The 25,096-nt window shown below is 40.0% G+C and overlaps 1 protein-coding gene across 2 annotated transcripts in view; it reads right to left on the bottom strand.

Annotated features, from left to right (window-relative positions):
• The window catches only part of grik3 (glutamate ionotropic receptor kainate type subunit 3), a 105,248-nt gene that overhangs the window by 20,059 nt on the left and 60,093 nt on the right, over nucleotides 1-25,096 (bottom strand). For both annotated transcript variants that reach the window (XM_077574855.1, XM_077574856.1), the window contains exons 5-10: nucleotides 22,166-22,219; nucleotides 17,488-17,658; nucleotides 15,904-16,047; nucleotides 9,701-9,808; nucleotides 7,901-8,014; nucleotides 4,150-4,353 (exon numbers count right to left, since the gene is read on the bottom strand). In XM_077574855.1, the coding sequence (XP_077430981.1) occupies nucleotides 4,150-4,353; nucleotides 7,901-8,014; nucleotides 9,701-9,808; nucleotides 15,904-16,047; nucleotides 17,488-17,658; nucleotides 22,166-22,219 (795 nt within the window). The remainder of the gene's footprint in view (nucleotides 1-4,149; nucleotides 4,354-7,900; nucleotides 8,015-9,700; nucleotides 9,809-15,903; nucleotides 16,048-17,487; nucleotides 17,659-22,165; nucleotides 22,220-25,096) is intronic.

The raw sequence follows: 25,096 nt of genomic DNA, 5'->3' as shown, positions 1-25,096 counted from the left end.
TGACTCTTTTTGATCGCATGTTGTTTCTTTAGTAACCGATTTTTTTAGGCCGATGCCGATACTGATTTTTGGCAGAAAAAAAATACTGATTACCGATTAATTAAAAAAATATATATATAACCCTCCCCAATTCCTTTTCAATGGGTGTCACATACTTTAAGATTCTCTGCTTTGAATAACAAGTCTATAGTAGCCTATGACCTTATCAAAAAAAGGCCCAATTGGCCAATTGTTTTGGCGGATGTTTGAAGGCCAATAATCGGCTGATTAATCGTTCAGGCCATACAACTAATGTAAAAACTTGAAAAGCGCCTGACCTTAAATGGTGTATGCACCCTGTGCTTTTGTCTGTGTGCACTCGATCCTGTGGCCTGTTTGTGTCCATTGCCGTCGTCATGGCGACACAGTAGCATCCAAGGAGGTTGAAAGGCGGCAGTGTGGTCCCGCTGAGCCTCTGCTGTCTCTTTTAAACTATTCACATTTGTACATCGCGTCCGCGTCCATCTGCGGGTACTCCTCTGCCAAAATGCATTTTTGACCCGACCGGACCAACGACCGGACCCGTTCCAGACGTCCCGACGGGGATGGACTAATACACTCGCGTGCACGCCCTTGTTCGGCTCACCGCTCGAGTGCGGCGCGCGCCAAATAACCTGATGCCGTCCCGCCGCGTGCCACATGGCTTGGCATTGTCTGGGATTGCAGATGGCGAGCTTTAGCGGCGTTGTCCCCGCGGAGCTCCTCCCTCCCACGTGCAAGGAGTTACAGTGATTCATGCATTTTTAATCTACGCTTAACATTTAATTCATCTGATTAGCCAGTCTTGCTGGCACGAGAATGCCAACGTGTGACATTTGTTTCTACATGACGGCGTGGCCGCGCGCCGCACGGGGCTAATGACGGAGTGTAATGAGTGTCAGAGTCGAGGTGCGGCGGTAATTTACTGAAGGGCAGCTTTGGCTTGGCCGGACAGTCATGTTTGCCAGTACGGCGCTTGAACCCGTGGCCCTGCGGCTGCGGGTCAGCCCGTCTTGCCGCCGCCTCCGATGAGGATCAAACTGACACATCTAAACGCTGGCGGCAACGACGTGACCTCGTCAGCAAAACATGAAAAATGTCTAGCAAAGCTTACCAGCGTGTGGTTTTAGGACAAAATCTGGACCTCGTCTCTCAAGTCGTACAATTTTTAGCTCAATTTAACTTTGTAGGAAAGGCAGCTGAAAAGCCGCTCAGAACCGTCAGTTCAGCAAGCATGTCAAGTGTGTTCCATTTGCATTCGTGTTATTTTTTGGAACAAATTATTACAGTTGAGCTATGTAATTTAAGGCACACCCAAATAGCGAAAATCTACGTATAATTGACAGCAATTGTTTTTTAAGTTGCATACCATTATTTTACCGAGCAAGTAATATATTTTCCTCCATGCGACCACTGAGCTAAGATGAGTTTGACATCCCTGTTCTAGCATTAAAAAAAACAAACCTAAAAATTCTATAAATACATTTTTGAGAGTATTCAAGTATTAAAAAAACATATTTATACGTTTTTGGGTTTGAATGAGTTAATGTTAATTTTCTAAGGTGTTTTCTCCATTTATTATAAAACGAATTTTATAATGGAAAACAATGAAATGGATACACAAAGGAAAAATAGAGATTGACACTTCAAGGAATTTAGATTTGAACCTAATCATAAATGTCACGTAAATAAAAATGGCCTGCACAACTAATCAAATGTGCTAAGAAGGTTCTTCTGAAGCTCATCAATCAAGCTTCAATCAAGCATCTCTCTGCACTAATCAACTTCCAGGGTGTCTTTCCTAGACGATGATTAATTACCAGGGCGGTGACAAACAATGCGCTGAGCGCGCTATTAGCTTTTGCATGGCGGCCTGATTAAAGTCATGGGCTGAAGTGACCGGGTCATGTTTAACCAGATCTGCTGCATCGTTTAGCATCTTCCAAACATTGCCCTTTGGCCTCTAATCAGGCAACGCTTAACAATGTGCTACGTAATGCTAATTGTTAGCCTTGACAGCGTCGTACGTGCGTCTCTGTCATCTCTCTATCTCTGTTTGTCAAATGTTGATCAGCTCCTGTTATGAATAAAGGCTTGATTGTAAAAGTCTTGTTCCCTTCAAAAGCTGTCAGTCAGTCAGTCGAACCGGTGCTGTTCAATTTTGAAACAGATTTATGAGCATGCGGCGACGCGCCAATCCGACAGGAAGGATGAATGAGCTTTAGCGCCTCCGCTCCGTTTTTATCGGTATTAACTTGCCCTGTTGTACCCCTCATCTCGTATCTACAGCATTTTATTTGGGTGGAGGCACAGATCAGCTGCAAGGTGGATTCTCGTTAATGGAGTCGAGTACGGGAATTTGACCGTAGCTTCCACTGTCGTTCCAAATACAATGTAAAGAGACATTAGGTGGCTTTCAACAGAAATTATTTTGAGTTCTTCTTTGGTCCTTCCTCGGGTCTCCTGACGGCCTCACGACTCTGGATGGAAGTGTTCGGTTTAGGTGAACGGTATGGGATTTTTTTAATAGGTTTTAGGTGAACTAATGAATACACACACACTCGCACATACACATTCTCACCCACATGCAAAATGACATGTCAAATCGGTAAAATTACCGAATGAACAATAAATACTGAGCTCTCCAGAAAAGAAAAAGGAAAAAAAAAAAGAAATTATTTTGAGTTGTCTTCAAATACTTATCATTTTTTTAAACCTAGCATGTCAATGCTTCCATTATACACTATAGTCTATATATTTTATTTTATTTTTTTTTATTTTACAATTTTTAAAACGACGTAAAAAAAAATATGGCCACTCAAACACAAAGAGCAAGCGTGCCGGTGAATGATGAGGTCATGCTACTTTCATCCCTTGCCAGCATTTACAGCCTTTTTCGTAATCCATTTGTTCCCCTTCAAGGTTGTTGTTATCAACATGGAGGAGTAGGAAAAAAAAAAAAAAGCTCACACGGAGGAAAAGTGCTGCAGCGGGGAGCCCACCTTTCCTCGAACCTTTCAGCCATTGACTCCTGCCACACCAGTCGCCGCACTAAATGCCATTTAAGCTATTACAAGTTTTCAGCTGAGTACAGCGTTGACCTGGCGGGGCTGCCGGGCAAAAAAGAAGGAACATTGACGGGGACACTTAGGAAATGCCAGCAAAGAATTGCTACCTTCGCTTTAGATGGGAAGATATTTTTTCTTGTTTTTTTTTTTTTGGGCGGGGGCAGACGTGATTTTGACGGTTTGACACAGGCCGCCGCCACTGCCAACCACGTTGCCAGCCCGATGATGGATGCTAGCGTGTCATTACAATAGATGCAAAATCACATTTGTAAAAGATTTGAAGGAACACAAACAGCTGTTTTAGTCATGCTGAATTACATTTTAAATCATTCACTCTCAGCCATCTTGACTGAAGCAACCCCCGTTGCTCCCGGCTGTTTTACTGGATTTTGACTCATTTTGCAATGCCCACAGAATATTGTGTTCTATTGCTAAAAAAAAAAACATGGAACATACCAAAAGAAAGATTAGAGTCTATTCTTTCATCAGGAAAAAAAAGTGTATTTGTATCTGTTTCCGTTTTGCAGAAATTAGCATTAGAATATAGCTAAATTTTATCCTTATTCACAAACCTGTTTAAAACACTGGGGAAAAGGGCTTGTTGCTACCACCTGCTGGCCGTTTTTTTTTTTTTGCTAATAACTACCATTGCTTTAAGCAACCTCTTCAGGTTCAAGCTGCAGCAAAGCCTTCTGTACGCTCTAGCATTAAAACAAACAAACAAACAAACATTTAAAAAAACATATAAATACGTTTTTTGGGAGTGCAAGACAGAGTATTAAAAAAACATTTTTTATGCTTTTGGGTTTGAATGAGTTAAATGCTGATAACAGGGATTTATTATTTGTTTTGGAGTAGGCAATAAAGAAAATCATTTCACATTCATCCAAAGAAAATCACGTTCCAGTGAATCCCCATTTATGATCGGGAATATGTTCCGGAATCCAGATCCGCCCGCAATAGTTGAAAAACAACAATATAAATATATATTATAAACACTTAAATTTTATTTTATTTTTTTTCTCTTTTAAAAAATAAAAAAATAAAAAAATGTAGCACTTACATGTTCAATGAGTTCCCGGATCATGCCGTTCCACTGGCCCTTGTCGTCCTGGGAGCCGTACTTCCCGTCGGGGACCACCCGGATCTCGTACGTGAAGCCCAACACGGTGGCGAGCTCCTTGAGCAGGTCCACGCAGAAGCCTTCGAAGCGGTCGTTTCCCACCAGCGCCTTGTCAGATTTCTTAAGCATGACATATGGCTCCTCCTGCACATCAGAAAGAAAAAGAAAAAAAATAAGCCACTGCGATTGGCCATCTTGCACTTTCCAATTCAGTTCAGCACTTTGGTCTAATTGCCGCAAAAGGATCTAAGCCCGAGTCGCTGTTGCATTTAACAGGTAGCGACAGCAGAATCGAGTCGGGTATTAGAATATGTAAAAAAGGGTAGGGGCGTTTTTAACGGTGATGGATTAGCAAATGAAGAAGGTAAAGCTAATGTGAATGAAGGTCATTTGAATTGGAACGCGACGCATGGTGTTCTCCATTTGGGGAATTTTTACTACTAACTAAGCCTTCTGTCACACGGCGATGCCTTGACCTACATAGCTAGTTCATTTTATGGTCAGGTAGCTAACACTCTTTACTAGCTTGTAATGTCCTGCCTGGCTGCTCATAATTCAGGCTATGAAAGAACAGCTTGATTAAGAACGGAATGCAGCAATTACATGGAACATGCCGAAGACGGGGCCTTCGTCGACTGTTACCGAGGGGACGAGACATGATTTCTTTCATTTAGAATGCATGAGGTGGAGTTGCCAATCAAGCTATAATGGAATGTAGTGCCTTCAATTGGGACATACAGTACAGTAAATAATTGACAGACCGAGCTATGAAGACGAGACCTTGTTGTTTCACAAGACCGCTGATAAAAAAAAACAAAACAGTGTTGTTTTAATATTTTGTTTGCATGACAGTTTCATTATTTGAGCTTGAAAATGCTAACATTCGTGTGCGTTTTTTTTTTTACTCATTTGCTCCCAAAAACGTATTAAAAACGTCTTATTTTAAATATTGCCATGGTCCCCAAAAAAGTATTTATACGTTTTTTTTTATTTATAAAAAGTGTTTGTTTTTTATGTTACAGCATACAGAAGGTTTGATGAAGCCTCTGGCAATGGTAGTTATTACAAAAGCGGCCAGCAGGTAGCAGCAGAGTATGAGATCAACAAGGGCTATATTGCAAAAAAAAGGCTCTTTTCCACACTGTTTTAAACAGATTTGTGAATAATGATGAAACTTAGCTATTTTCTAATGAATAGATGAAGAAGAAGAAGAAGAAGTCTATTCTTCTTCGTTTCTGTCTGCATGACTATTATACAACACTGCCTCCTAGTGGCCAAGGGGGAAGGAGCAGCACTATTTAAATAACTCATTACGCAGTTTTTTTTGTTTGTTTTTTAAGTACAATATTATAGAGCTCTGTTTGTACTTATTAAAGAGCAAAAAAGCAAACGCTTTGTTTTTTGGTGTTAGCCGTCAAAATCTAGAGCAGCTTGGGCATTGTAATTAGGGCCTCGCTCTAAAACGAGTTATGAATACTTGATGACAATGCATTTAAAAAACAGGCGACAGCGCTTTTCGCCGTAAACTTCGCTCAAGTTGTCCAATTAAGTTGATCAAAAAAAGTTTTTGCATGTTGAGGGAAGTCATTACCATCTGTTTTCGGAGCCTTCCGATTCTTGTTATTCCCCCACGGTTTGGACTCCAATCAAAGCGTTGGTAGCAGTCGCCGTCTCGCCGCCGCAGCACGGGCGCGCGCGCGGCGAGACCGAGAGGGGGAAGGCGGGCCCGTACGGAAACATTACAGGCAATGGAGTGCAAACAATTAATGTAAGGGGAGAAAACGCATTAAGTGGCTTAATCTCTTCGACAAAGTTATCGCTATAAAGCTGTCAGACGTCTCGTTCACGCATCAGCGGCGCCGGTTTGCAGCAATGTCATTATGCAAAGATGGGGAGATTGATATTAAAGTCGAAGATTTTCCTCCCTAAATTGAAAGTAGATTGTTTTATAACCTTGAACTAATGACTTGTTGGAAGTATTGAAAATTTACTTTTTTGGGAGGGGCTGGGGTGCGGGTGCGAACACATCAGCTTCCGTCAAAGTTTTTATCATAGTTTTGGTACTTTTAAAAATGTATTTAAAATTACTGTATGTCTTCTTGTAATACTGATTTATTCTCATTACAGACATTTGTAGCATAAAAAATGTTTCTTTTTCATAACATTTGTGTTTTGCAAAACGACTTATTTTAGAATACATTCCCTGCAATATTTTTCGTAATTTAGCAAATTTTCAACTTTTTTAAATTAAGTGTCAAATGTTCTCGTAAGTCAAGGAATTTCTTCTTGGAGAAATATATCATTTTTTTCATGTAATATTTTGATATATTCCCGTGATAGACTTTTTCTAACATTCACATTTTTTATGGTACACAACTACTTCGTAATTCTTTTTTTTTTTACCCATTTATAATACATGTCCAACCATCGTTTTTCTCTTAATTTTACAAATTTTATTATTTCTCATTAAAATATTACCCAATATGTCTTTCCATAAAAAAAAATATTAATTCTGTAAGGGTACAAGTGTCCCTTGCTCATTACATTTTTGCTCTTCATTCTCGCAAGTTAAGGATTTCATGTCATTTCATTCTCAAGCATTATGACATTTTTCTCCGAATATTAGAGACTTAATCGTTGTAGTGTTTGCGTGTCTAGAAATGTTGACATAGATGTAAGATTTTTAATTTTTTTTTAAAGACAAAATATTAAAAGATGAGGAGCCTTTTTTGTGTGTCACTATGCAAAGCGGGCGAAATTGATAATAAAGCTTTACCTCTGCAAATTCAAAGTAGAGAGTTTTACGACCTTGAAGTAATGACTTGTTGGTAATATTAAAACTGCACTTTTTGGGAGAAGCTTGGGCTTCATCATGAACCAACTACGAGCCATTTATAACACATTTCCTTCCATGCATGGCAGCTTGATAGGTGCTAATTGCACTGTGCCTTGACCCCGCTTGTTCTAATTACAGTGTTTGAGCGGGGCATGATGATGGTGTTTATCGTGGGAAGTCGATGCGTCCTAAGGAGGGTCACTGGGAACATCTGAGTCAGCACCTCCCGATAGTTCCATTTCGGGCTGAAAATCCAGTTATGTGTAGCAAAAGCACAACAAAAGCTGAGCAAATGAACATGCACCGTGTAAGCAGGGGAAGGATCATCGTGTTCTTTTCCACAAGAACATAATTATAATGGATTCTTAAAAAGAGTTCATGGAGACCCACTGACTCTCTCTGCTTATCAGGGTCAAACATTAACAACTCTAATGAACATTGTCAATGCTCACTGACTTATTTTGTTTGAAGTCGATATAGCAGTTGATTAACTATAGACTTTTCAAATTCTTTTTTTTTTTTTTTTTTTCACCAAAGCAACCGGGTGTCTTTAAAGTTTAAATAGCATCTACAAATATTGGGTTTAGCTAAAAAATTAGGGGTGTCCAAATTAGTGCGTTAATTTTGAGTTAATTTAAAGTTCCTTTAACGCCACAAATTTTTTAATGCGTGATTAATGACCCTTACTTGGAAAATAAAAGTTAAGGGATAAGATATTAACGCAATAATTTTGACACCCGTTTTAATTATATATATATATATATATATATATTTTATTTTTTAAAAATTAAAAATATTTATTTTTTTTATTTTTTTAATATATATATATAAGTGTTTTTCAAAAGCGTGACTTACGAGGATGGTGGTGATGACAAGCGAGCGGTTGGCCAGCGAATCAGTGATGTTCATCCCTTTTCGCTTGGGCACTTCTGTGATGTTGAGACCTCCAGACACACTCCACTTGCCCACCTGCGAAAGATGAAAACCGTGATCATCTCTATCCACCACATTAGCAGGACTAAGCACTTCCTTCCAGTCCAGGCCACCGGTGGTGCCCTATGGCATTAAATCAGGACAAGATGTCTTCAAGCGTTACCAAAGATGAGCATATCCCATGTTTACGCTTTGTTCTTGTTTACGTACCGTAATATCATACTATAGAAGAAGAACGATCATCTCCATAGAATTATTAACAATACCATTTGATTTAGCCTTTATGGAAATCATTTCTTATTGTACCCAATTACAATTAGGTCATTTTGCGTGATTAGCAACAAGGCTGTGTTCTTGGGAAACATTTATCTCGCACCCCCCCCCACTTCTGAAAACACGGCCCTGAATGAATATGACGAGGCACTGCTACTCAGAACCTGATCGTAATTCCGGCGCGAGCTCAAACTCGGGCTAATATTCAATTACAAGGGATTAGCCGAGAAAAGTCCGCACCCTAACAGGCTAAAGCCGATTCCGCGGCATGTATGAGATGGAAGGGGAATCCGAAAACACGCTGGCGGAGATGCTAATGCGCCATCAAATAATGATGGTACGTGCTTCTATTCAGATGACCTCACGCGAGACGAACATGCCGACAAGAATCGGTTCAAAGCCGACGGCTTTTTTTTTTTCCCAACCGTGCCATCGTCCTTCAACAGAAGGGTTACAAGATGAAAAGCTTCCGCTATTATATCGTCTTGAGCCTTTAGGGACTACTTGAGCGAGTCATAATGGGACTTATCCCTATTTGATATATTCATAATGTATAAAAGCTCTTCGAGTAGGGAGAGGCTGTTACAGTCCGGAGGGTGCTTTGAAGACGTAGACTGTATTAGCAACCTTTTCAACACATACACACACCCTTCTCCCCACACATTTTTTCTTCCATTTATTTTGTGTTTATACAGCCCATTAGCACCAAACTGCATTTTGGGCATCACCTCAAATTATCATTAAGAGAGACAGCGATTAACATCCTAACGTGTGCTCAATTCCAATTTGCTTTATGATCCACTAGCATTTCTAGGAAGCGCCAATTTGGTTCCTTGTTAGGGAGGTGAATTACACTCGTCAGCTTGGCGTTATATGTTGCACGCCAAGGGGGAAAACCTGGCTTTTCTGATATTTTTGGCAAAACAAAAATTGGAGAAACATGCCATTTTCAAATGAATTGGTAAATAGTGTCATGTCAGTAATATCATTGTCATTTTGACTTGTTAAAATCCAGTTCAAGGTATCATTAATGCAGTTACAGTCTCTTATCGCACTTTGGACACACTTCGCAGTTCCCTCTCTTTTTACTGGATAGGCTATTCACTAGTTACATAGCTGTTGCTGTTCTAAAGGGGAGGGGACACACAACAGCAAATAAATTACATCATAGATATCCACTATTTTTGACTTGGCAAAGCTGAATTACCGATATCTCTGTCATTTTGACTGGCCAACATTTCATTAAAGATATCTTGAATCAAAATTCTAACTGTTCAAAATGTCAACAATAGAAAAACCTTGATATATACGACGTTTATTTCGGATTGTTGAACTCGCCATTGACGTACGTTAAGTCAACTATGGTTGAGATCTTGATTGAATGATTAATATGCTGGGGAATGTGGAAAAAATATAGACTGTAGCGACAAGGCCGGTGGTGGCTCTTACCTTTTCCAGTCCGTCCTCCTTCAGACTTATGATGTCCAGGTCAAAGTCCGTACGCAATCCAGTTGTCTTGTTGAACGAGAGTCTCCCAGTCAATCCATCCCAGTGGGACTAAAAAATAACATTTGTGCCACTTAGAAGCATCTTCGCCATGATGAACATCACTTTCCTTCTGTTTAATGAAGGTATTCCCAAACATCACAAAACATGGCCACTAAAAACTCAAGAGCTAATTTAAATAAAATATGCCACAGCAAATGCACCTTAATAAGCTTGTCTTCTTCTATGACAAAGCTAATTTTCACCACATCTTTTAATGTCTAACTGAAAAAAGACGCTGCTCTGATTTTCAGTCACGTTTATAATTTCAAATAAGGGTTTTAAACCTGTGTTATGGTTTGAATCAGGTTCCAAACTTGAAGGTTTCTGACTGCTGTTTTGGGTTTCAAATTCGGGTCTCATACTCACCTGGGTTAGTATTTCAAACTAAGGTTCTAAAATTAAATTGTGCTTTGAAGTCAGGGTTACGGTTGTAATTTAGAATTTCACATTTGGGTTATAATCCCGGGTCAGAATTTGAGGTGAAGTTTTCAACCCTAGATTACAGTTTCTAAAATAGGTTAAGGATTCAAACCAAGACTTTCAAATGATTTTAAAACTGTAATGTCATACAATCAAATACTGTTTATTCTAGCACAGTCACGAGTATACTGCAACAGGCATAGCACACCCATTTTTCTTGTATTAAAAAAACCCCAACTACTATATGCTCACAAAGAAAAAATATCACAATTAATTACATAGGGTCCATTTTTTTTCTTCTTCATTAGGTTAAACCTCATGTGGTCATGTGACCTTATTTGCATGCACACATAATAAATTGCTAACACTGACAACCTTGTACTAATATTTAATGTAAGAGCTGCGGCTACCAACAAAACATGCAATTAGCACATGCCTTGTTTCTATTTCTCACTCACTCTTACCGGGGAAAAAAACGTGCTTAAACATGGAAACCATTGAGGCTGCATTTCCGTCTTTTTGTTAATTACAATTCACATCCGACGCCGCTAACACCAGAGGACCGCTGAGTTAATTAACGACCGTCTTTTGCTTGATTCCCCTTGAGGAGGGAAAATACATAACTGGCCTTTATTACTATTTCCCCGATAAGCACAACCTGAAAATACGTGCGCGCTCGCTGTTTGTTACAGCACAAACACTCCTGCAGATGTTCCATTTTAATACTTGATTAACTGCCTGTTTGTTGGTGCAGTTTAATTTCGTCGCATTCGTTTTGGGCTCTATTGTGGGCCGTGTGAAGTTATGCCAATACTCCAATCTGCCTTTTCCCTGTAAAAACAGATATTCCCTATAGACTGGCGACACCATCAATTGGATTGTCAGTTTTTTGTCATTATACTAAAACTTAAAACACGACCAACTCAGAATGTTCAGGCTTCAAAGTGAAATTTCTTCCTCCACCCCCTCCTAAGACTCCTGCCCATCTGGCCTCGGTATGTTCAAAGGATTCACAGTGTTGTGTCCAATCCGAAGGGCTGATTCGACCTTGACAACATGTCTGACTGTCTGTCTTTGTAGTGAGCGTAAATCAGACTGGAGTAAGTGTTTTTACAACCCGACGCCTCTGTGTTGTCCTCAAACGGGAATCCGGCGTAAGGACAACAATGTAATAATATTTCATTGGCTTTTGTCTTGATCACCAGAGGCCCTTGCAGTAGCTTCCTATTAGAAGACACGAAAAAAAAATTAAAAAAATCCCACGTATTATGGAAGTGATGGCTGCAGTGTCATCCGAAGGACAGACGAAAGGTTGTTTCAATAATTTCCATATGAGGACAGAAGACCAAAGTCCTTCGAGGGCTATTAAAGTGTGAATACAAAGAAAGAAACCAATCCAATCTTTGGTGTATACCAAAGTTTTGGCTCTGTTTGGCATTTTCAGCAATTTTTATCCACATTTGGAAGAGGCCTGATTCTGAACTGAGCATATTCATAATCTGTGTTTGCCTCTTTATGCCGCTGAAATAATTCAGCATTATATGATGTCAGGCTTGCATCAACAGGGTCAATCCGATCTGCCTGCTTCCACTGCAATTATATGACCTACTAGGTAATGAAGTCATCCAAGGACCTAGCATGCACATTTTTGGGATTGTGGGGGGAAGCTGGAGGACATAAAGAAACCATAAGGGTCCATGGATTTTTAGACAAATTTGAAAGAGACCTGATTGTGATCTGAGGATATCCGATTACATGCTTTTCTTTCATCTCCACGCTGCATGATGCATAACCTAATTGTACCACTTGGGAGCAAGAAAATCCGAATTTTGTCACTTGAACCGTGTAGTGTAAATCCAGTCTTTGATGACATCAGGCTCAAATCCTATACAGTCATATTGGCAGATTTCATCCAGCCATCCATTCTCTTTACCATTTGCCATCACTCGGTCCTTCAGCGAGCTGATGCTGACTATCCCCCACTGACGTTGGGCAGTCAGTCGGGTACATCTTGGACTTGTCACCTGTCTTAACCAAAGAAGCATGTTTGGGAGTTGTGGGCGGAAGCCAGATTACTGTTGAGAGTCTTCTGCCCAGATTTAGTTATAACTGTTTTAGTTTCCTCAGTAGAGCTGGGTGAGTTTTTAAGTGATGTTTGGGGGAGCTTCTTCTATTCCCACACCGATGGGCCATTTGTCTGGGGTTAAAGCAAATGTGTTAATATGATTCCTTTGAAAGTCTTATATCATGCTAGGTGACGTCGGGGCTGAGACCTACTATATTTCCACATCAAAAGGCCATCTGTCAATGTATATTGAATGCTGTAAAAGTTTGCCTTGGCTGGGGACATATGATGGCTGGGGGGGAGAAAGGGGCTTGGGGGAAAAGGAGGCGTTGTAATACTTTCTCAAGATAGTATAAGAATGATAGGAGTCCACTGAAAAGACACACTTGCAAGAGGAACTGCAGCCATTTGTCTGTAAACTTGTTTGTGTCCAGAATATTCTGTAAAATAAATCCTTCGAAGGACCTGTTCACCGATCTCCAGCCTCTATCGCTCTACCCGAACAACAACGAACACGCGGAAGACAAAGAGTGTCTTCTAACATTACCCAGAGAAATGTCACTACAAGCAGGGATTGTAGATGCAAACCATCTATGAGGCAGATGTGCTATTAATTAACCACTTGTCGACCTTGCTGCCACCGGTTTGTGTCAGATTCTAATCCGCATTCAAAAGAGGCCTGATTCCGATCTGAGAAAATTTAAACAACCTTTCCATCTTAAGGTTGCCTTGACCCGTATCAGAATCACGTCACTTAACGGATTTAGCGAATTAGCGGATGACTCACTGACAAAGAAAAACATTGTCTGATCTTGCATCAACACAAAGAGAAAAGAGCATAATCTTGTCAATGAACAGAGAAACTGAAATGGCACTCACTAGGGCGCAGACCGTGGCTGAATAGACCTAAATTGGATCAAACACCAAACTCTACACTTCTATTTAGCTCTTTATGGATGTGCACCAAAGTGTATTACATTCTTCCTTTCTTGGAAAATGGTCGTTTTTGCATATTTTGGCAAAACAAACGATAACATAACCTTCTTTGGCGGCTGGCGGTATTAACAAAATATATTTTTTTACTCTAACAACACATCCCACTCTGTTTACCAAGCCTCTGTGATCTCGAGGAGCGTATCACAACAAGCGAATCGCCCACTGTGATCGTCGCAATGTGCAGGCTGTCTCCGCAGATTGATCAAGCGAGGCTGCTTCAGCAGAAGGTGAGATGAGAGAAGACAACAAAAAAAAAATGATGAGACTCCATAACGCCTCGCAAACTTGTCAGTTCCTTGCTGGTCTTTGTGTAACACGCTGTAAATGCAATCATGTTTGTCCCAAACACCTCGAGACAGGTCTTAAAGTAGAGCTTATATTCTTTCTTGGGACATGTGAGAAACCTATAAAAGATGAAGTCTCGTGCCTTTTTTCAGTCGTTTAAGAAATGATGAAAATTCTTCAACTTCATTTGGATTTAAAAATAAGTGCATAGGGAGTTCCTTGTGCTAAAATGGAAGATGATCCTCTCTGAGGGATGCTAATGAAAACCTCAGAGGAGAAGGGAGTGGTTGAGTGATCCTGACTCCTCATTTGCCCACATTTATACTTTCACTAAGTCTGGGTCTTATTTCTGGCCTATTTCGAAGAGTTACATCATACCCGGCTTCTTCTATGGGTGCCGCTATCGTACTGTGACCTCCAGCTAAACCTCAATTGTGCGTCTGGAATACATCGGGAGGCACGTTTGACAATACGAGGCCTGAAGGACAAGATAAACTGAGTCTGATTTCAAGCACTTTGCAATTCAGGCTTTTCTCTCAGTGTCTGACAAACAAAATTCTGATAAGCATCCAACCATCTATTTTCAACACCACTTATCCTCTTCAAGATCGTTTGGGAGTTGAAGCCTATGCCAGCTGACTGAGCGAAAAGAAGACTGCAGGCTGTGGACCGGTTGCTCAGGCATATATACGAACAGCAACTGTCACTGGGCTGGACATGAACTTAATGATCTAGTTTGTGTTACGTTAGTGGAGATTTGTCCTAAAACAAGGACCCCTGGAATAGGGGTTGAACCGATTACTTGACTTGTAGTCAAGTTGAAGTCGACTACTGCGCCACGTTGATTTTTATCCTTTGAAACTAGTTAACCATTGACGAGGGTCTTCTGCCTAGATTTAGTCATAACTGTTTTAATTTATTTATTTCCTCAGTAGAACTTTTATCTGTGGATGTGTCTTTGTGAGTGATGTCGCAATTTCTGCCAAGTGTCTGTAATCAATGATGTGTTTAAAATCTTATCGTCATGACTGGGATCTCATGACTGGGATCTCATCAATTATCACAACAATGTAATCAATGATGTGTTAAAAGTCTTATCTCATGTCCGGTGAACTCCAGGTGGGCTGTTTGGAACCGCCCTTCAAGATAGTATAAAAAGGTTGTAAGTGTCTGTAATCGACACACTTGCGAGAGGACTGCAGCCATTTGTCTGTAAACTTGCTTGTGTCCGGAATATTCTGTAAAATAAATCCTTCGAAGGACCTGTTCACCGATCTCCAGTCTGTATTCAGAAAATCAACATTCTCTCTACCCGAACAACAACGAACATGCGGAAGACAAAGATAGTCTTCTAACACCGCTAATCATATGTTTTGGGAATTTCGTCTTCCAACTGACTAATCTACAGAGAAATCAGCCGTATGCTGTTGTCGCCTTGAAAAAAAACGATCTTTTTGCGCTGTGAAATATCCATTTTTCAAGGCGACACAATCTTCAAGACTACAAAAATAAGTTGGTTGTGGATGACAAAAGCAATTAGCCTGCTCAGGCTAGCGATTAGCCTGCCTGGCTTTGGCTATTCCGATTGATTCCTCGGTTTCGAATAGTTCCAGTCTTGAATGTTTATACCAAGCGAAATGGAAACGGTGAAGAGAAATGTAACGTGAAATTGTAGCAGAGCTATGACGTCCCATCTTACAATAACATGCTATGCTATGGAACATAAAATGAGACTAGCTTAAGAAAAAAAACAGGGCTTTCACGTTTTTATTTGTTGTCAAAATACTGTATGTGAAATCAGTCCGTGGTGCAATACGGTTGGAATCCGCCGTACGTACTGTGCTGAAAAAAATATCAATGGCACTAGCCAAAATTTCAAGTTGTCCAACTCTCTCCCCATGTACTCAAAACCATTCGTCATAGTAACTGTTCTTAACAATTGAAAAGCATGGCATTTGTTAAGTTGTAGCATGGCATGGGGAAAAAACAAGTGTCATTCCCTGCATCATCTTATTATATCAAGGTACAAATATTAGCATCTCCACCCAGCCTCTTCATGTTTTTATTTGGCGTTGAACAACACACTCTCGTGTTTGATAAACTCGAGGCAAGTTTCACAAATTGTCCTTTCAAAAGGTTGCAACATTCACGAGATTAAATAACGTCTGAGGGGAATTTTACACAGCAGACAACAACATCGCTTTAATGTGTCTATCAAGGCTCTTTGTTTGTGGGTGTGATTGATTTGCTGGGTAAACACGCTAGTCCACTCCACTCTTCCCCCTTCCTCCCTCGCCACTCGGCTGTAAAATAAACAGCAAACGGATAAGACAGTTACCTCTTTGATGAAACTCATGAAGCGGCCTCCGAAACGCCAGGGTTTGTGGCGGTGGCACTGCAGCGAGTTGACGGTCATCTGCGGCGCGTGCTGGTAGGAGACGGACACGATGTGGACGGCGTCGTAGGTCAGAGCCGCATCTGTCTGGAATAATGGGGGTGAACATTGTTTCATCTGATGCCTGCCAAAAAACAAGTGAAATACTGGAGTATTGAGCAACCGGAGGATTTCTCTTTTGAATATTAGCGTGACAGAAAATGGATGGACTTTTTTTTTTTTTTCCTGGAGAGCTCAGTATTGTTCATTCGGTAATTTTACCGATTTGACATGTCATCATCATTGCTCTCTTTTTTTTTTTCTTTTTTTTTGTATGTGGGTGAGAATGTGTATGTGCGTGCGAGTGTGTGTGTGTATCCATTAGTTCACCTAAAACCTATTAAAAAATCCCATACCGTTCAACACAAACCGAACACTTCCAGCCAGAGTCGTGAGGCCGCCAGGAGACCCGAGGAAGGACCAAAGTGGAGGGACTTAATTAAATCTATCTATCTAGCTAGCTGATCGAGTTGAGTTTTTTCTCTAGTCGCTATAGGGCGCTCAGTCCCCCAAAATATTCATTTGTTGTGTATTATACCAGACCACCATTACACTTTTAATCTCACGCACCCTGTGGAGGGCACTCCCATGGACGCCCACGCTCCAGAGTGTACAATCTCTGCTTTAGTAGTTATTAATCATCTCATTTGCCAAGTTTCTTTGACTCAGCAATTTCAAAATGTTAAACTATACAAAATTAGATAAGGCAAATGAGCACCGTGTGTTTCTCTAATGATAACAGTGTGTCTAATAAAATAAAATGCTCCAAATTTGGATTTATTTGCTGTGCACTCATGGTCTGCATGGGGGGGAAAAAAAGATCAGTAATCCTTTCAAGAGCACTGTGAAGGTGTTTTTGAATGATATGGTCAGGCTATGTTCAGAATTTTAATTACAGATAAAGCGGATAATAAGCGCTACTATCATTTTCAAGAAGCGGGCTTGGCTGTCAACCGCGCACTACTTATATTTGATTTAAATTACAAGCGCCTTTGGACATTGCAGATCCTTTTCAGGGACAAATTGCATTATTAATTGTAAATATTCATAGCTGCCCCTGAAGTCAGATTATCTTTTGTCTATCCGTTGCTCCATGAAAATTTTTACGTTCTACTCGAGACATAACACACAAAACCGCCTGAAAACCGGTGAAGACTATTTGGACAGTTGAAGAGCGAAGATTAAACAAGCTCACAGTGACGCCACCCAAATTGTTGATGACGGAGCCACAGAGTTGGATGGCTTCATAACGGGGATTGTCATTTTCCGTCTCTCACCAAAAAAAACGTTTATTCTAATAATTTGTGCCTCCTAGTACGAGTGTCATCATGGTTAGGTTTGGAAACGTAGCGAAATAATAGTGTAGCATTTAGCAAGGATGTACAGTAAGTGGTCACAGACTTTTCTTGGTTCATTAAAAAAAAAAAAAAAAAAAAAGTGTTGCTTTTCTGTACTGAATGTAAAGCGTACCGTGACCTTAAAACATACCGTCATGACGCCCTCCAGGAGGCCCGAGTCAGGTTTCGGTGGCATCTGCCTTTCAGTGGACCATTTGTCCACAATGGAGGAGACCAGAGGGTTGTCCACGTTAAGGATGCGGAAGCCGGTCATGTTGACGCCACAAAAGCGGTACGGCTCCAAATCAATGGCCATCAGATCCTTTTGAGAGACACGGGTAAAATAGGAGAGTCTCATTTAGTCCAGCCGTGCTCGGTGTCTGCCTTTCAAGTTCTATTCATCCCGCATGCTTTTTCTACTCACATGAAAAACAAAAATGATGCCGCTTCTGATTAGAGAGATGCTATATTAAAATCAAAATAAAGCCAAAGGATGGAAAAACTGTTGTTTTTCAATGCCGTGGCAGGAAATGTAAGCCTGATAAATAGATTATAGAAAGGTTTCTCTACCTGTGACAAATCATACAGTATTCCGATTTGTGGAAAAAAACTAAAATGTATTACACAAACCTAATGTTAAAATCCTGTGAATAACACACAAACGTTTTTTTTTTTCTTTTGTACTTGTTGCCTCATAAAGTTTCCCCATAAACTTTACGGTTGGCATGTTTGCCATTATAAACACACTAAAAAATGTTGGATCACTGTTGTACCATTAATAATTCATTACTCCCATTCCCTCGGCAGGCAAAAGCAATTCAATTTAAGCTGGTGTAATTTCTGGGGAAGCCATTGTAGGCGAAGTGCGAAGTCACATGTTGACACATGTCGCGGCGTAATGGGCCGGGGGGCTTGGAAAAAGACATTTGGATCAACATAGATATTTCATTAGCACCCTGTGGGGTTAGTGCCGGGCTAACAGGAGCGCCTTAGACACTTGCTAAAAATTTAAAAAAAAAAAACGCCACCAGCCACTGAATTATTTCTCCTCTTCACTCCATCTCCCGGCTTCGCAGTACAGCGCCGGCTTTTTATGAGCACGGATCAAAGTATATCACTATTGTTCCGTGTGACATTCCGAAATGCTCGGTAAAGTAGATCGGGTCGCTCTCCGAGCTTTTGAAGCTAAGAATACAAACTAAGTGGGACAGCAATGTTGGCAGATGTACAATACATTTCTTGTGACATCCTCGTTTCTATTAGAGCCTTTTTAGGGTGTCACAAAAAGCGTCTTGTTCCAATTATAAGTTCACATTGGCAGCAGCGGTGCCTTTTAACCGACAGCGTCGCACAGAATCCATGCCATCCTAGAAGGCTGCAGGCACACTATTAGGTACACACTCGCACAATCCAACGAGTGTGAAATGTGAAATCCTACAAAAATGATCATTCTCGGGCTTGGTTGACACAGTCTGAGGGGTATAAATTTAACAATGTTAAATGGGCTCTCCTTGGCAAATGCCTTTTTCGCAACCAAGTCTTCCTTTTCTTCATTTTTACGTCTGCCATCCATTTGTGGTTGTCGTGGTCCCCCACTGAACCCCTGAGGTGGGCTCAGTTCGATCCGTGTTCAGAATCACTGCCTAAACCCAATTTGGAGAAAATGCTGCTCGTCTTTTAACTCTAAAAACAGTTGGGTCAAAAATAACTCAATTTGGGTCAAAAAGAGATCGATCCACTACTTGAGGCAATTTTACCCAACTTAACCCCAAAAATGGGGTCATTTTATATTCAATTCAATTCAAGTTTATTGATCAGACTCAGGTTTATATGATAAACACACAGCACATGTTATAAAAGAAGAAAAAATTAAATAAAAGATAATTTGTACCTCAACAAACAAGACATTGCTGCTAATATGACCAGAAATGGGATCTATATCCATATAAAAACAAGTTGGGTTAAACTGACCTAAGAAGCACGTCAGTCCATTTTTAACCCAAGTTGGGTTATTTTTGACTGGCCTTTACTCCAGTCCACATAACGCAAGTATCTGAAAGGTGCACTGTGGGGAAAAAAATAGCACCACTTCCACACTTATTACACACTAAAAAAAAGACTGTTTAGTTTTCCCAACCCATTCACTGGGCAACTGTGGATTTTGAGCAGATTGAGTTGCTTTTACCCAAGCTTGGGTTAATAATATTCGACCCAGAAAAATTGGGTTGCGGAGTAGTTTATACACCTTGTTGGATCCAAATCTTGACCAAATGGGCTAAGTCCAATTTTCAACCCAATGTGCTGGGATAGATAACCCAACATTGGCTCGTTTACTTTTGGACCCATCTCTGGGTTAGCCTTTTCACCCAGCAGTCTTGATCAAAGCCACTGTTCCTGCAAAAATATTCCTTAATTAGAGATGAGCAACATAAAGCACAACAATTTGTTGCTGGGTTGTTTCCCCAACCCATTTGCTGGGTAACTGTGGATTTTGAGCCGATTGGGTTGATTTTACCCAAGCTTGGGTTAATAATATTTGACCCAGAAAAATTGGGTTGCGGAGTAGTTTATACACCTTGTTGGATCCAAATCTTGACCAAATGGGCTAAGTCCAATTTTCAACCCAATGTGCTGGGATAGATAACCCAACATTGGCTCGTTTACTTTTGGACCCATCTCTGGGTTAGCCTTTTCATCCAGCAGTCTTGATCAAAGCCACTGTTCCTGCAAAAATATTCCTTAATTAGAGATGAGCAACATAAAGCACAACAATTTGTTGCTGGGTTGTTTCCCCAACCTATTTGCTGGGTAACTGTGGATTTTGAGCAGATTGGGTTGATTTTACCCAAGCTTGGGTTAATAATATTTGACCCAGCACATTGGGTTGAGGAGTAGTTTATACACCTTGTTGGATCAAAATCTTCACCCATCGTGCTGGGTCAAATCCTCAACCCAATGTGCTCGGTATAAATAACCCAGCATTGTCGCGGTTACTTTTGGAGCCATTACTGGGTTAGCTTTTTTTTTACCCAGCGGTTTTAAGAGTATACTGCAGCCTGATCAAAGCTACTGTTGTTGCAAAGATATTCCTTAATTGGAGATGAGCAACATAAAGCACAACGATTTGTTGTTGTTTATTTTTTTAAAGAAATTAGTATAGACACGATCCAAAGACAGGATGCATGTCAAAACAATAATATTGGCCATGCTTCAGAGCATGAAAGATGACACACATCAGGGACGGGCCTCGATGTCATAACGCATTATCGCCACTGACTGGCCCGGGTCCGCAGAGACAGTCAGTGTGTGTATACGTGCATGTGTGTGTGCGAAAAAGAGACAATGACAGAGGGCAAAAGGAACATCTTAGAACATGCTGCTATTCGTTCCCAGTCAAAATGTTTATCACCAACATAGTGGCGAGGGGCAGCAATTGCTTCCTGCTGGGGCTGCGATCATCGTCAAGAAAGGTGGCAGGGGACGCGACGGGGATAAAAGTGAGTTTAAAGCTAAATTGATTTTTGTTGTGGCAATTGAACGCTTAAGCTCCTCATGCACGATGCACTGACAACAGGGGTTGTTTCCTTATAGGCTGTCATTGAAAATAGATTTGAAAAGTTTCATGGATGGATATTCATACAGTACGTTGCGGTTTTTCAAAAATTTGATTTAAAGTGAGAGTATTTAAAAATAGGGGGATGGTATCGCACAAAAGTGAGTACAGCATGCACATCTTGTGTTTGGGATAAAACTGAATGGCACTTGGCGGCATTATAAAATAGTCAGTTGATGTAACAGTGCAAATTTACAACTATTGATCAAAACTATAGCAACAAAGGTGAGTACACCCCTAAGTGAAAATGAGCAACGTTTCAATATCTTGTCTGGCCACCTTTTATGTATTTGAAAATACTGATACCTTTTGTTTGAGGATGCCCCTCAGATGCTCAATAGGGTTTCAGTCTGGAGACATGCTTGTTCAGTTCAGCTTCTTGAGCAAGGCAGTGGTTGTCTTGGAGGTGGGTTTGGGGTCATTATCATGCAGGAATACTGCACAGTGACCCATTTTCACTCTGCTTCAGAATGTCTTTTTTTTTTTTTCAAGTTTAACAAAAAGCATGTTTTTGTTTTTGTTAGCCGAATGGTTTTTGCTTTAAAAAAAAAAAAAGTAGATATGTGCTTTTTGTAATACTTAATTTTTCTATATTTGCATTTCGCTAAAATTGTTAGATGAATGGATATATGTGTTTTAGTAAAAAAAAAAAAAAAAAAAAAAAAAAATATATATGTATATATATATCTTGGTGAAGCATCAAGGAATTTGGAAATACATGTTTTTTGTTTAAGTAAAATACATCAATAAATAAATGATTGGTCAGTGAAAAGGTTTGTCTCCCCCCATCATACGTGACAACATTTTAACTTACAACTAAATTGTGTGAATTTACTGTTAGTTCCTTGACAAACCTGTCATTCTGTTGTCGTCTGTTTGGCATTTGCACATATTCATTTGTTTTACACGAAACATTTACTGTATTATTTGCCCCATAAAGACTCAAAGAGGGCCGCATTGTTGTCTTTTTCAAGCTTGGGAAGCCACATTTAATTTTCCCTGATGTGTTTTATGGTGGCACCTCAAAAGAACGCGCGTAGACTTGGCACATAAAAAAGGAGTGTTTACCGCGGCTCTATTATGCCTTCTAGGTTGTCAAAGAAAATGTCTCCGTAACAGACTGCGTACTAAAGCCCGTTCGCAATTAGCTACTATTCATCAAAAAAAAAAGGGAGATGAGAACAATTTGCATTAATGAGAGTGGTTGGTACATTACCAGAGTGGTGAAGATGTAGTGGTAGTACTCTGTCATCATCCCCATGGTCTGGGCCTGGAGACCGACAATGGAGAAAAAATCAGAAACAACACTAAACAAAACCAAAATGTCATTGGTATGATTCAGCAAAAATGACGTCATCATGCTAATTGCTCTTAACACATCAAATGTAAATCCTCTCTTATACGTATTATTCATGTTTTCAAGGTTTTCAGCCGTAATGGAGTGTGTTGCTCAAATACAACCCTGTTATTTACATCATCAGAAAAATACATTAATATCAAAGTTTTTCTTTGTTGTTATAGCTGTGTTTGTTCTTCACCTGTTAGCATAGCAACAAGCTAGCATGTGCCCTGGCTGAAGTGTCAACATTAGTACTGTAACCGTGTGTACTGTAAGTAGAGTAATGCTAAAATTAAACTAGTATCCAAATAAAATTTAACTTGAATTGTAAAGGAAATATTTTTGAGATGCTTGAGTAGCGGTAACAAGTTTTACATTGTCCTCTATTTCTGGAATAACCCATATACCGTATAAAGTGCAGCAATTTTTGTGATATATTCTTTTGGTAGCGTAACCGAGATATTTCCCTCATGTCAAATATTAGAGCTGGGACCAAATATCGTTCGGCAATACATCGCAATATTGTCCGTCCCGATCCGCAATATTGATCCATTAAGTGAGTATCGATACTTTTGGATACCTTATATTGCCGTGCAGCGCCTCCACCACCGGCTGCTTACTAGTAGCCTGTCATATCTTAATCTGCCAAGCCAATAGGTGGCAGCACTGCGCTATCGCAGCTTAGAGGCAACTAAAAAAAAAAGACACAACCTAGAGTGTAGCCTACTAGCCTACAAGCTAATATGCCTTGGGCTGCAGCAACCAAACGCGAACGCTGCCGCCGATGCAGCAATCGCGGGTCAAAAATCTGTCTTTCTGCCAGAAATGTTTAAAGCCACAAGTGTATAGAAGTGCCGGCTTGTAAACTGATAGATATTATAACATTTTTAATTCTTCATTTCATATATTAACCATTGTTACACATTATTAACATTTTAATTCTTTATATTAACCTTGTCGAAATGTTTTGTGTCCTGTGCAGAGCAGATGGTGTTGATTTCGGTAAAATCTGACCTTAAACTGGGACATACTATTTAGTCTAAAAAGTTCCTTCTCAGCGCTTTGTGCGAAAACACATTTGGTCCTTGAGAACAGAATCTGTTTCGAACACGCACTCCTGACTCTGTTTTCGCCATCGCTCATGGAAAAGTACCCAGAGAGTATGTTTTGTCTACAAATGAAAGAGAGGAGGTCTTTTTAACTATAAGAAACCATTGTACATGCGGAAGAACTACATTTGACGCTCTGAATCCCACCTGTTTAAGTGATGAATTAGAGGCAGTTATTTGTCCAGAGATCTCTGGCCTTTTTCTTAGATTAAATCATTTTTGCAAAGGTGTATTTTTCTTGCATTAAATCTATCTTCATTTTTGGAACACGCAAAGAGGACAAAATAATTTTAATCCTCTTTCACTCTCCAGCTTGGTGTGGACCATCGTGAGCAGAAGCGGCTCGGAAAATGGATGAATGACTGCTAGGCGTGTTTAAAAAGTAAGTCCTAACTTTTATAGATTAAATGTAATATATAAAAACCTGCGAATAATTCAGTTTAAGGAAAGCCTCTCGAAAAGCTTTGATTGCGTTCATTCGTTTCTTGGGGATTTATTATAGAAAGAAACATGTGGGCTGCTTATTTCCTTATTTTTTCACTTTAAATCAGATGTGGAAAAGCTAATCGTTTGATGTTTGGTCAAAGTGGGCATAAAGTGGAGATGACCACGGTAATCTTGGTCCGGATTGAGTTTTTTTTTTGGAAATTCTTAGCAATGTATGTACAGTATGTGAAATGATTTTGAATGGTAAACTTTTGTCTGATCCCCACTTTTACTGATATTATTTACGGATTTAACAAAACAAATGGCTCACATTAATAATGCATGATAATATTGTTTTCCTGATTTAAAAACAAAAAACAGAACATGAGTAAGTGAAATATGGGCCATCCCGGCCGAATGATCCCTTTAAAAATAAAACCAATCAGCGCAAAATATACCGTTTGCTCCAATGTATGTCACAACAGCAAGGTTATGTTTCAAATTCAATCAAAAGAGCTAGCAATTTTTTTTTTACACCCCAACACTCCATCACTGCCACTTGTTTTTACTCCAGTGACGTTCCCAGGCGGCGCAGTCCCATGGCGGCTGTGCGTCGCTGTTAATTGTTCCATCTGCTGTAAAGAAAAGTCAAGGTTACGCGCTTTAAGGAATGCCAACACGAAGGCAAATTTGCCCCTTTTTCTGTTACCAAACATTGAGGCAATAAATGTTTTTAATTATTATAATCCCGAGAAGTAAATTGTCTTTTAACCATTGACAACTCACTAATTTTAGCAAGGACTTGTATGCTGTGCACAAAATCGAGTGGACGTGCCTATCATAACAGGACGCACGAAAAAGTCTCAAGAAATTGAACAGGAAGTCGGCCATTTTAGTTTGAAGCAGACATTTTGTGCATCTTCCAGTGTTCATAATAAGGGATTTGCTCAAATTCACCCAAATCAGAAGTAGGTTTCCAAGACAGATGCTAACTTAGCTAACTAGCTTCGTGGCTCGTTATTATCCACCTGAGGGGGTGGCCATTTTGCCTGTCGACTGAAAGGACATCACAGTGCCAAAGGGACTGATTTCTGGGTTTGGTCATGTGACATTAGATAAAAACAGGTGGATTTGCCTTGCTTAATTAATATTCCACAAATAAAATATTATTCAGAATACCATGTTTAAACTAGTGAGCATCTAGAACATTTTGGACCTGATTTAACCGGTAGATGCATTTCGGGTCGTAAGCAGCTCAGCTTGACAACAAAGG

The sequence above is a fragment of the Vanacampus margaritifer genome, chromosome 9, assembly GCF_051991255.1.
Source record: "Vanacampus margaritifer isolate UIUO_Vmar chromosome 9, RoL_Vmar_1.0, whole genome shotgun sequence".
Classification (NCBI taxonomy): Eukaryota; Metazoa; Chordata; class Actinopteri; order Syngnathiformes; family Syngnathidae; genus Vanacampus; species Vanacampus margaritifer.
The sequence above is the reverse complement of the archived record's forward strand: the minus strand, read 5'-3'. Positions and strand labels throughout refer to the sequence as shown.